Source organism: Cylas formicarius, unplaced genomic scaffold, assembly GCF_029955315.1.
Source record: "Cylas formicarius isolate icCylForm1 unplaced genomic scaffold, icCylForm1.1 PGA_scaffold_7__23_contigs__length_41026272, whole genome shotgun sequence".
In the NCBI taxonomy this organism is placed as follows: domain Eukaryota; kingdom Metazoa; phylum Arthropoda; class Insecta; order Coleoptera; family Brentidae; genus Cylas; species Cylas formicarius.
This window is the reverse complement of record NW_026844352.1, coordinates 24,082,070-24,096,029: the sequence shown is the minus strand read 5'-3', so window position 1 is coordinate 24,096,029 and position 13,960 is coordinate 24,082,070. Positions and strand designations below refer to the sequence as shown.

Here is a 13,960-nt window from a genome sequence, read left to right as displayed (position 1 = left end):
GTCGTCAACATTTGCAAACATACAACTTTTAGTCCTAGAAATTAAGCGTCACATATTTTGTGCTTCAAGATATATTTAGAAAGACGAACAAGCCACTGATCTCCTTAAAAAATGTATATTTTTAAAAGTCTTATTCAATTTGGAGTTAATTTGGTCTCTTCCTTTTTTGGCCCAAAACGATTGTTTTATTTTTACTCACTACTCTCAAGCGTACAAAAGTGTTGCTGCCTCTGGTCGCTGTTAGTATTTTACTCCAGTGTTGCAGAGCGTTTGGATGTTTTCGGAAGATTTTAGCCATAATATTTTGACGTTTGCCAGTTCTGATCCAATTATACCATGATCACGCGTACTCAAGGTGTCACTCTAAAAGGTTCATTAAACACCGTCGTGAGTCAATCGAGTGTTTCCTACTATGTCGTTGGTCGCGCGAGTTAGCTTGCGATTTTAGTAGTAGTTTTTTTTAAATACCGAAATTAATTTAGATTTTTAAAGATCGTTTTGCTTTGATCTCAACGACCGTTCCAATTTCTATATTATTAAAAATGTTTCACCAATAGTCTGCAAACTATCGTAAAGTGTTCACCGTTTTGATTCTTTCTTCTATTGCTTTAATGTGGTTTACATTTATTGTTTAATCAACGTGGCTCAATATCTTTTATTGTGTGAGCAACTACTGAAATTTGTTAAAATTCCTCGGAATTGCAAAGATGTTCAGGGCATGTCCACACACTAAAACATATGTATGAAATTAGGTCTATCCTGACAAACTACATAAAAATAATCGAAGAAACAATCCAAACAATGGTATGGTATGATTGGTAAGCATTTTTAGATTCTTTAGAGACCAACAGCGTAGTTGGTCTTTCCAGCTTCCACTACTTTTAATAATACACAAATTACAACGGTCATTGAGATCAAGGTAAACTGATTTTTGATAAAGTCAATTAATTAAATAAAAGAAATATTTAAAGAAATATCACTAAAAACACGATCTAACCAGCGCATGGCAGATCATATGATATATTACCGCTACACCATTAACTAACCAACTATTAAGTCATATTCCCTTATATAAACCTAGAAATAATACCCGAAATCTATCAGTGCATCAGTGGACTTCGTTGATTAACTTTTTTCATTTTGCAATTCTGACATGAATTATTTGGTGTTCCAGAAGTTTTTTTTTAGAGTACAATTTTTACGAAACACAAAAAATTAATTAATTAAGCATGGTATGCTTTGTTGGTGCAATTATAGTACATTATGCAACAATTACGATAAACGGCATTTGAATCACGAGTTTATTTGACACGAACGGAGCGAGTGTTTAATAAACGAGTGTGTTAAAAAGTTTACCGAACGCGTTGCATACGATACTTTTTTTACGACCGTTAGTTTTTGGGTACATTTTCGCAAAACAACACGAATACATTTACTGACATCACTGTCAGAATTAACAAACTTCAAAATTCAAAGTGTGGGAAATATATCCGAAAACATCCGATTGCTCCCAAACACGTGCGGTAAATACTGGAAATGTTCGAAGTGGCCCGGATTCGTGGGAAACTAAACTGACGAGGTAAAGTGACGCTTCCCGCACGTTTGATCTGTGCGTTATTAGGTATTTTACAGACGGGAGTAAAAAAAAATATTTACTATATTTATTTCTATGTTGTTTTTGATATATGCATTTCATTTGTTTTACACCATTCAGTTTATATCTAAGTCAACTTGAAAAGATGAATGAAAGCGCCAAAAAGCAATGTTAGGATATACTCGTGAAAATAATGGTATTGAGCTAAACATGCTTTTGGAAAATATCACTCATTGGAGAGATACAGAGTGTTGTTATGTTTAGTTCTCGAAATTGTCAAGCAGTTTTTGACATATCGACATGAAAACTTGGATTTTTTTTTAAGATTTTAACAGATTAATGATATCTAGGTAATAAAGGCATGTTTCAATAAAAAATACAGTTTTAGAACTCTTTCCATTTTAATACACACAAAAAATTTAAGTTTTCGTTATTTCGTTCTATAATAGTGATTTATTTAGATTAAGAAAGACTGGTTACATTTTTGTTTCACTGACAAACTTTCTTGTTATTGCAACGGGTATATGTCATCTGCCATTGTGTGGCATGTTAAAGAGAGGGCAACGCTATAGGTTGCAAAATGTTATTAATGTAGGATTGAGGGTCAATCTTTTAACTATTGTGAGCTTAAAAACAAAAGCGTGCCTCATTACTGAAAACAACCAGATTCCAGTCTTGGTTCCTTTCCTTGATACTATGCCTATAAACCCTAATTCTTCGGTAAACCCACCCCATATAATTATTATGATTACTAGTTCTTCTTAAAACCCTGATCATGTAAACTATGAATACAGCTAAGCCTTTACTGGGTGTTGCAATTTTTATAGTACACAGTAAACGAGGGGAAACGCAACCGTCATCTTTCAGGTGACAAAGTGATGGTCTGCCTCTCTGGAGGCAAAGACTCGCTAGGATTGCTTCATACACTCCTTCAATATCAAATCCATATAAAAAACCAAGGGGTTTTGTTTAGTATTGGGGCAATCACAGTGGATCCGGATGCTTCTGGCTGTGATCCGTGTGTTTTGATACCGCATTTAAAGGCCCTAGGAGTGCATTACATAATTGACGACAAAAAGAGCGACCCCGATGCTGAAACCGGTAAGTAAGCCTCAATATCGTCTCTAATGCATAGTAAACATTTTTATGATCTTATTCAGAAACGAGAGAAGAATCCATACAAAATCTATATAGTTTTTGTAACTCGACGCTGAGACACCGCCTTTATTCAGCCGCAAAGAGTTCCGGGTACAATGTGCTCGCCATAGGGCAGCATCTGGACGATTTGTGCGAATGTTTTTTACTGTCAACGTTCCATTTAGGAAAGCTTAGGACCATGAGAGCTCATTATTATCTTAAGTAAGTTAATTATGCTTTTTTAATCAAATTGTGCAGTATATTATATATTTTGAAATCTATTGATCCGCCTCGAACCCCTGTAACGGGTTTTTGAATTGTACATAGTACAATTATTAATTTGGTAGTAATAATATAATGTAATTTATTTATTCGTCCGTTTTGGAAACCAAAAATTACATTTCTACGAGATAGAAGTTCCTTATTAGGAAATCGTTTACCTTTTTATTTATTTATTTTTTTCTAGCCACGAAATGTACAGACTCAAATGGTACTTGACTGGTAATATTAGACAAAAGATTGTACTTAACATTCTGGACATTTGACATAAACTACCACTTTATGGGCTTTACAAATATTTGCTTAATATTTCAACAAATATTAAAGATTGATCCAAAATCAGAAATTTTTGTACATCCTTTTTTTTAATTTTAATTTACAGGGCGGCACAATTGTGTTCCAAATCTCCCTGGTCTATCATCGTTTCGAAAATTTATTTTAATTAGTTAGTTTAATTAGTGCATCACAAAATTAGTTAGCTTTAACAATACAATGTAAATAGTAATGTACATGTATAATATAATAATATAATATTAAAATCAATAAGAACTAAAAGTTCAGATTTTCACGAAATTATATATTTTGACATGACAATTGTTTCGACAATACCGTGTCTTTATCAAATAATATAATATTCTTTCATATTGTCTTTCTTCGAAGAACTAGTATCGTTACTACTTTTTTGAGCTTTTTAAAGAAATTTAACTGTCTACAGGTAAAAAATATTTATCAACGTTAACTTTAATATAGACCGAAAGGCATTTATTTCATTGTGGTAATCATTGGTCATTACTTCGATATGTTTGACTGATAAAGAAAACGTGACGTGAAACTTAGTGTACACAGCATGGTAATTAATGGACGAATTAGAGGAAGACTGGTAATTCCTAGTAATTCGTGGAAGTATAGTGGTAACCTTTGGTTATTAGTGGAATTATAGTGGTGATATTAGAAATGTTGAAGGCAGATAGGGGAGATTTTGACGTTCAAAACACATCCTAGGGTAAAAAAAAAATTATGTGTTTGGAAACCTGAATCATATCATATCATAATTTAATTCAGAATTCTTATTGCAATAAAGAAATGATGTGAGTTTTGCTTCTATTCAAATTATTTTTAACTTTAGTATCATCTTTCTTCTTATTGATATTATTTTTGTTATTATCCTCCAAAAAGCAATATTTGAAAAGTTTCCTTTACTAACCTGTCGTTTTTTATTAAACAGAAGCAAGACCATTGCAATTATAACAGCAGTAACATTTAGAGTGGTGGTAATTTGGGTAATGGTAATTCTTAAATTTTTTGATAGAAGTGATAATTTAGTGTACACAGATTCACTGCTGAAAATATAAACACACTCAAATTAATTTATCCTATAAGAATTATACGGGTAAAAAAATTGTGTTTTGAAAGTCAACCGACACACAAAACTAGCAACTTTTTATTTTTAAAATAAAGGAAATGCAAGAGAAATCGTACAAAAACTGAACGCCAATTATTCCTTTATTATTTTAGGGAGCACGATCTGCGCGTAATTCGTCCGTTGGTGTACGTTCGTGAAAAATCCCTTCGACAGCTGGCGAATAACGAAAACTTGCCAGTTTCTTCCAATTCGTCTAGTCCCAATTTGTCGAAGGAGCGTCAAAGGATCAAACAGCTACTTACTCAACAGGAGATCCTGTTTCCCCAACTCTTTTCTAGCCTCCGGAACGCTTTGCATCCATTCATCGGATTCGATATAAGAGAGTGCGAACTAAAGTGCAGGAAAAGGTTCTCGACCAGTCAGAAAAACGAAGAGGCCGGATCGGAAGAAGAAACAGACGAAGAGCCGATCGCCAACGACGACTGAAAGAAAACATGGGTGACTTCATTATTTGCCAAGGATGCGTGCTAAACTCGTTAATGGACTGTCACGTGACAGTGATGCTTTGAAATTTAAATCTTGAATGGTCTACGACCTGCCGACTTCCAAAGTGTCAAAAATTCGGTAATGCATATATGCGGTGAGCTTTGCAAAATGTATCGACTGATGTATTACTTAGATTTGCAATTGGCTGGTTTCTAAGAATACGAAGTAGAGAAAGTATGATAATGTATTTTTAGGATATCTGCTAAAATTTTTCAAGTAGTGAGAACAACGGCGTTTTGGTTTTTCAACACTGCTTATATTAAGCCATTCCAATTTTCAATTGTCATCTTCCAAAAAATGTCATCAGGAATTCATTCCAAAGTTGAATTTTGGAAAACTTGAGTGTTTGAGTCTAATCTTTAAAGAAAGGTTTATTTAGCATCAAAAGGGTTCTTAGGCTTTGGTAATTTAAGGATCAATAGTAATTATTAAAAACGTCTATTAAAAGAAGTTACCGATTTTATAGAAAATATCACTTTTTGGCCCAATCGTCATAGTTATTGAGATGACAATACACCACCAACTCTTGTATGCAATACATTCAAAATTTTTATTTGTTATCACTACTCGTTCCTGGGACCATAAGTAATTGTATAAGTATGTCGTTAAGTTTGTGCAAACCATAAATTGAAGTACTTGAAGTAATGGGTCGAAATGAATTTGTAAAGTTTAAGTTCGACACTGCCTACTCGTCTAAATTTTGAGTTTTCCATGAATTAAATAAATTTTTCCAAAAATAATTTCTCGACGGTTTGAGGTCGCCTATTTGATTTCATTGGCTTATGTTCATTTTCATAGTAAATGCACGAAAAATAATTTTTTCTGGGTTCTGGGCCATTTCTAAATTATAATAAATGAAAACAGTGTTATTTTTTATAACCAGCCCTATTATATTTTGTATTTTTTGATATTCTAAAGAAAATATTTGATTACTGCCAACAATCTTATAGATATTAAAGATTTTGTACAAGTTGGACTCCAATATTGTAACCTTTTCACCGATAACGAAACTACTTGAAAATTGGAAAACGACTTTTACCGAACTTCAATGAGGTTCATTAAAATATATATTCGTACGTAATGTTTTTTTTTTAAGTAATGCAATGGCGCATATTAACACTTATATTTTCCCTATTTTTGCAGGTTAGGTTTGAGTATATTTTTCCTACGGATTTTGGCAACCACTTTATTGTATCTGTATTTATTTTTCGAATTTCGAGCCATGAACAGGTTAATTTTCGTTCGAATGTCCCCGAAGAAGGTTTTTTATTTTTTCGAGACGCCATTTTTTCAAATGTTAGACGCGTGTGTGTGTTTGTTGAGGGTGAAAAAATATTCGTTTTTTATGGTTTTATAAGAATGTCTATTATGTATATTTTAGTTTTCTCAGCAGAGAATTAATTTTAATCATTTTAATTCACGTGTACGTTCATTAAATTTAAATATGTAAAAGGATTATGTAAGTACCGCTTCCCTATTTACATATGGAATATTGTGATTTAGCGTATGTTTAACAATAAAATTGTTACATCGAGGAAATATTTAACAATGTTAAAAAAGTCTTTAAATATAGAGATGTTTTGTTTTCATTTAATAAAATGACGTAATTTGGTGGCGTCCTTTTTTTTTAATTCTAAGGTTTGGATTTAGGGTTTCTTATCACAAATTTGCAAAAAATATTATCATATTATGCAAAAAATAAAGTACTCGGATTCACATCTGTATATTTGCGATTATTATTAGTTAATAAGAGCAAGCTACTGCATCAAAACTTGATGCTCCTTTCTAAGGATGTGCATATTCTAGTTGATGGTCCTCCACCTTACGGATTTAGTTTCCTAAAACATAATTAAAAGTTAACAGAAAATAAATCAATTAATATTTTCTGTTAAACAAAAATTAATTATATAAAATAAGGTAAGTAAGTTGAAGGTAATGAAGGTAAGGAATTTTTTATTGTGACTGAGAATAAACTTCATTTTTCTTATATTTCAATAAATAATGAATTGAACTAAAGTGTACACTTTAAAATATAATAATATAACCTTTTCAGAAGTTAAATTTTGAAATATTTTTGTCATTTAGTTAAAAATATTGATTAATGCGTTACACTATTACTTTTTTTTTCTTTGTACTAGAGTTAAATATTTTGATTATTATAAATTTAAATGAATATATTAAAATTTTGAATCAAAATCAACAATTTTAAAAGATTTAATAAAGAAAAATTAACATAAATACTATGTACTTGTCTCACATTTCTTCGTATTATCATTGTCCACGTTGTGCGTGTTTATTTTGGACTTATTTATTCATTCTCTGGAGTTAGCTATTTAACAATACAATCGATGATTCGTGTCAAAATTATAATATATCATTTAATTGAGAAAAATATTGCGTATTGGGAATTAAAATACAGCGTATTTACTTAATAGAACTGTTAAGCATAGATATACCTTTTTTTCCTGAACATTTGCAGTCGGGGCCACATTTACAATTATCCCCACAATTTGATTTTCCGTCGGTGCATGTTCCTTAAATACCAGGTTAGTACATTCAACTCATTGTAACCAGGCAAAGCAAAAATTGGTAATGTACCAAAATTCTAAACCATTAAACTCAAAGTTAATTTCTATCTACCCACCTTTACAAGATTCACAAGGCGAAGGCATAATTCAAGTCGTTAGGTTATGCACTCACAAATGATCAAACAGCCAGGCAACTCTAAAATGAATTGGAAGGTCACTTACAGGAATGCTTTATAACGTCTTCCCATACCTTGTACGCCATTTAATTCATCGATCCGTGAAGAAGAATTCGTTAGGGAGGGAGAGGGTCGGAAGTCTCACTTTAAATGTAATATGCCGCAACGCTCTGATTTGATATTGCGATGTGGATTTAAATACAAAGTTGTGGGACACAAAACAAAATTTGAGCGGTTCAGAGGAAAACTGGTATAACTCATATACTCATTTCACCATTCCACCAATTCGTTATCGGTATTATTTAGAATTAAGCTCTTGAATATTAGACTCACATATTTATTTTTAATATTTATTTTATTTTTATTTATTTATATTTATGTTTACTGAACAAACTATATCAGTCAGAACCAAAATTCAAATACAGTAAAGCCTCTGTTAAGGCTCACTGTTATAAAATGACCACGGCGACCGTTTTTGTTTTCCCCAACTTAAACTATAAAATATGTGTAAAGACCACCCTCAACAAAGAGCACTAAAATGTTCTGGAAAGCCAGCTTTTTGATGGTAAACACTTCAAATAATAAAAATACATTTTCCTAATTACAGTTTACATTTATAGGGCTTACCCCTTTTCTGTTATAAACTTTAGTCGTATTTTGAATCATTTTAACGGATGACCACAAAAAGAAAGTATCTTTCTCTTAACGCAAAATTCTATATAATCAATAAAATTAACAAAGTTATATGACGACTAGAAGAAGTTACAAATTTTTACCGACAAGGTAGCAATTCTGATCAAAAAAGAAAGTGTCCTGAAATCGAATGACTTGCTGTTGACCAGACTGTTTTGAATTGGTTTTGTAAGTCTCGAAACAAGCATTCACTAATATTGAGAGCCATAATTCAAGCAAAAGCCGTTGAAGTTGCTTGATATATACTACCAAATGACTTCAGAACTTCAAATATCCCAGATGTGGATACCTGGAAGAAAAAGTTATTTCTGTATATACAGGGTGTCCCACGATATGACTGCCGTCGCTTGGACTGTATTGCTGATTTCAAGTTAAAAATGTCAAATGAAGATATACCCGGAACGCTATTCTAGCTGAGCTACAAGCATTTGAAGTTTTAATGACCATTTAAAAAGAAACCGTTATATTGAATTGGTTGTTCCAGTATTACGTTCGACTGTTAATATTGTTATTAAAAACGCCAGCTGGCTGTGAATCTTACGTATTAAGACAGTAAACATCAATTAAATTAATTTTGCGTGTATACTCTTCAAGGTAAAATGTGTACTTTTTCGAATGAAAAATACGCCGACATTCACCTTGTTTATGGACGAGCCGTAGTTGATGTTTGAGAGAAACTGGCAAGTTTCCTACAGCTACTTCTGAATTTGGCGTTCAACGGAAACTTGCTCAAGAAGAGGCAATACCTAATATGATTGATGCTCAACCTTCTATTAGTATCCTGAGAAATAGGGCGGATGAGAATGTGAAGATCTTTACATAATTTCCGTTTGTACCTGTACCGCATATTAGCTGTACAAGCTTTGAAACCTGCCGACTACGCTTCAAGACTTGAATTTAGTCGCTGGATATTGAGAAATCAAAGGATTTGTCGGATAATATTATTTGGTTATGCAACCTCATTCATCCGATATTAATAACACAAGAAAAGTATTGAAAACAGAGGACAACTGGTGACTGGAATTATGGAGATCGCAGAAACTATTTCTGCTGATCCTGAGACTGTTAGCAGAGCTACCACTTCAATTTTTAGAAAAACTAGACTATGTATACAGCAACATTTTCAGCAACTAATTCAATAAAATAAGATATAAATAAATAAAAAATAATAATATATAAAATAAAGGCGTTTCTACTTTTTACAAAACTTCTGGATTCCTCCTGTGTCGGTTTTTGCTGAGACGAACTTGCTCAGAGCTTGACTGAAACTGTTAGTCAAGCTCTGAAGAAACCAACAGGATGATTGGCGAAACGTTAGCAAATTCGTCTCAGCAAAAACCGAAGCAGGAGGAATCCAGAAGTTTTGTAAAAAGTATTAGTAGCCTGTGGAAGTTTCTTTGAAAAATTAAAGGGGTTTCTATTAAATGGTATTTAAAATTTCAAATGCTTGTAGCTCAGTTAGAATATTGTTCCGGTTTTGTGTTCGTGTGCCATTTTTAACTTGAAGTCACATCAGCAACACACTCCCAAGTTATCATATTATGTATATATTTGGAGCATTTAGTAAAATCTATTTTTAGTGAGCTGTAATTAAAATTATGAATAAATAATTTTCCTTTTACGCGACCGTCCCTAGTAAACGACCAATATTTGATTAACCGAGGGTGGTCGCTATTGAGGGAGTGTCTACAGTAGTATAACTCCAAAATGTTTTTTTACTCCCTATTCAATACCCAAGTATGCATTAACTAGGCGTGCCCAAAGTGACTTTTAGACAACAGTTTTGTAGACTACTGTGACGAGCTGCTTTCTGTAATTTAGTCAACTTAAATACTGCTGGTGTTTTAACGTTTGTTATTTCTAATGGTCGCGTCACTCAGTGAACGTATTATCAATGATTTTTGAGTTTTGTAGACTACTGTGACGAGCTGCTTTCTGTAATTTAGTCAACTTAAATACTGCTGGTGTTTTAACGTTTGTTATTTCTAATGGTCGCGTCACTCAGTGAACGTATTATCAATGATTTTTGTAAAAGTCTACACAATGGTCGTCGAAAGATATGCAGATATTAAGCATCGTTTGCAAAACTTGTTGCATTATATTATTATCATGAAGTGAAAATCGGGTTGAAATAGTAATAACGCTTTATAGAAAATTTATTCTTCAATTCAAAAATAATTTAAAAAATACAGCGGCAGATTAATTTGCTATATATAAACTGGATTACGTGCGAACCACTTTCCAAGATAAAATTGTTGTTGCGTCGTCTAACTGGTATTCCGATGGGATTGTTTTTCATTACATGTATATTGAAAGTGAAATAATATCAACTAAGACAACACATTTTTGTCAAAGATTGCCTTCGGAATTGCAAAAAGGGAAAAGTCATTTGAAGTAAACACTGGAATCTATTTTTCAATTTGAATCGTGCGTCTGGTGGGGCAAGTCGTGACATTCCAATATTTAAAGGCTTTGTGTCGAGGTATTATGCGTAACGATGTAAAATATTTATATAGTGAGTGGACAGATAACAAGTCTGTCCTTGCATATATATATATATATATATATATATATATATATATATATATATATATATATATATATATATATATATATATATATATATATATATATATATATATATATATATATATATATATATATATATATATATATATATATATATATATATATATATATATATATATATATATATATATATATGATGACACTATATTCCGGGATATCATCCGTTCGCTCGTTGAACTCCCACTGGAATCCTGCATCCGACTGGAATCCTGCAAATCTTGCATCCGACTGGAATCCTGCAGACGTTTCGCCAAAATCTCACTTGGCATCTTCATGCTCGCGTTCCGAAAACACTTCGAACACCGGAGCGCGAGCATTGAAGATGCCAAGTGAGATTTTGGCGAAACGTCTGCAGGATTCCAGTCGGATGCAAGATTTGCAGGATTCCAATCGGATGCAGGATTCCAGTCGGAGTTCAACGAGCGAACGGATGATATCCCGGAATATAGTGTCATCACATTTTTCCATCCGTGAATCAATACGTGAGAATATATATATATATATATATATATATATATATATATATATATATATATATATATATATATATATATATATATATATATATATATATATATATATATATATATATGTATATATATATTTTTTATTATTTTATTTTTGGTAATTTTCACAGAGAGAAAGTTTTCTTATGTTTGGTTGTTTGGTTGGGTTTTTAGGACAAATAGTTTTTTTTAAATATATATATATATATATATATATATATATATATATATATATATATATATATATATATATATATATATATATATATATATATATATATATATATATATATATATATATATATATATATATATATATATATATATATATATATATATATATATATATATATATATATATATATATATGTTCGAAGTGTTTTCGGAGCGCGAGCATTGAAGATGCCAAGTGAGATTTTGGCGAAACGTCTGCAGGATTCCAGTCGGATGCAGGATTTGCAGGATTCCAGTCGGATGCAGGATTCCAGTCGGAGTTCAACGAGCGAACGGATGATATCCCGGAATATAGTGTCATCATATATATATATATATATATATATATATATATATATATATATATATATATATATATATATATATATATATATATATATATATATATATATATATATATATATATATATATATATATATATATATATATATATATAACATAATATTTTTAACACAAATATACATTTACGTTACTGGAAAGTTTTTTACAGCGGTATGGCCATTAAGGTTTTTTTTGCGTTAAAATCCGGCTCGAAGGACCAAATAATTGCTTTTCGCGGAGTAAAACTAGAGGTTGCTTACCACCGCTATGAAAAGAAAATGGGCAGCGAGCCCGGAAGAGCATTAAAGTGGATTGTAGGCTTTAAGAATTTAGAAATAAGACCGATCGCCCAACGGGCCGCTAAAGAAGTTTGAGGTCTCATCTTAAGCGCACGCTTCTGTCTCCTCAGTAGGCCTGCTTCTTGTTCGATGTAAGTTTTGCTACTCAATTCGCAGAACTGACCGGGTGTTACGCAACGGACAGCACAAACGCACAACGACAATCTGCCTTAAGTATTAAGTTCCCTTCGCGGAAACGCGCAAAAGATATCGCCACAGCCACACACACGGGATAAATCCACTGCCGATTGGCTCGACGCAAAAAAAATCCTTAACGGCCATACCGCGGTAAAAAACCTTCCAGTAACTTAAATGCTTATTTGTGTTAAAAATATTATACCCGGATTGTCAAAGTAATATATGTGTATACACAAAATTATTTGTCCTAAAAACCCGACCAAACATAAGAAAACTTTCTCTCTGTGAAAATTACCAAAAATAAAATAATAAAAAAAAATTGTATATACAAGGACAGACTTGTAATCTATCCAGTGAGCATAGTTGGAAATTGGACGAAAATGAAATGTCTTGTAAAAATCTAAAATAAGGCCGAGCTGAAACAGAACACAAACAGAATCAGGAAAGGGAGAAAACAGAAGGGAAGAGTTTGCTAAAACCAGGGACCGAATAGGAATTTTTGATATGACGTCGTTTAGCCTTACATAAAATTTTGATAGCATTGAATTTGTATAGTATGTAACAATGATAGACGACACTTTAGTCACGAGTTCAATTTCGTGTTGTGTATTATAGTTTATCTACGAGAATTAGTCTCAAAGCCGTGACTAAAGTACGTACTCCCAAAGAAACTCACTACTCGGTTTAACAAAGCTGATATCTTAAAGTGATACTTTGAGAACTCGTGTTTCCACAATTGGCCATTTTAGGGTAGATGATAAAATTTCAAATCTGTAACTTCCTATAGGTTCAATTATTGTTGTGTAGTCAAAAATTCATTAATACCAATATTTTAGGTTTTGGAATTGAAAAATATCAAGCGAGCTCAATGTATCTTATATTGCTTAAATCAATGTTACGGATTCATTTCATTCAAACGAAAAAATATTTTTATTGTTACGTTTATCAATATAAATAGTACTTCTAAGGACATGCAATCGGTATCAAATATCGTGGTGGTATACATACCTGATATTTTTGAACACGTAGAGTGATTTAATATTATCATTATGTTGCGAATATTATCTTGGTCCACTAATTAATACGTATATTAAATTTAATATTTTAAAGATTTTCATTGCACTTATGTGCACGCATGAATTCGTTCTTGAGTCTGTCTTCTGCGGAGCAGTATTTTATTCAAGTGTTAGAGTATGTGCAGAAAACTGTGTTGGGCAATGTGGATTCCTATCTTTTTATAGTGAAGCAACAATAACATTTTTATTTTGCAACAAAAGTTTCCACGACACATTCATTATTTGTAGATGCAGATATAAAAAAAACACTCCTTAATAGGAATAACAGCTGTCACTATCGCGATATGAACTGTGATGTCATTAGATTTTAAATATTGATTTCGTATCAAATATTAGGTGCTTTTAGCCATAAATATGCACGTCTCTTTCATTTCAAGTACCCAAGTCTGTCTCAAAATTGATCTACGTAATTAAATAATATAATTTCATTAATTTATTATT

At 31.9% G+C, this 13,960-nt stretch overlaps 1 protein-coding gene and 1 long non-coding RNA gene across 5 annotated transcripts in view; one reads left to right on the top strand and one right to left on the bottom strand.

The window, feature by feature from the left end:
- LOC132704897 (uncharacterized) overlaps positions 1–6,474 on the top strand; it is a 63,829-nt gene extending 57,355 nt beyond the window's left edge. For all 3 annotated transcript variants that reach the window (XM_060675212.1, XM_060675211.1, XM_060675210.1), the window contains 3 exons: positions 2,462–2,695; positions 2,755–2,953; positions 4,526–6,474. In XM_060675212.1, the coding sequence (XP_060531195.1) occupies positions 2,462–2,695; positions 2,755–2,953; positions 4,526–4,859 (767 nt within the window). In that variant the 3' untranslated portion in view covers positions 4,860–6,474. The remainder of the gene's footprint in view (positions 1–2,461; positions 2,696–2,754; positions 2,954–4,525) is intronic.
- A 152-nt stretch (positions 6,475–6,626) lies between these two features.
- LOC132704898 (uncharacterized) lies at positions 6,627–7,798 on the bottom strand. Of its 2 annotated transcripts, XR_009619334.1 has the most exons (4): positions 7,698–7,798; positions 7,564–7,643; positions 7,376–7,453; positions 6,627–6,757 (listed from the first exon to the last, which is right to left on the bottom strand). It is a non-coding gene; the product is annotated as an uncharacterized LOC132704898 (long non-coding RNA). The 2 variants fall into 2 exon arrangements; XR_009619335.1 differs by lacking the exon at positions 7,698–7,798 and having other exon boundaries at positions 7,564–7,697.
- Between the last annotated feature and the right edge of the window lie 6,162 nt (positions 7,799–13,960).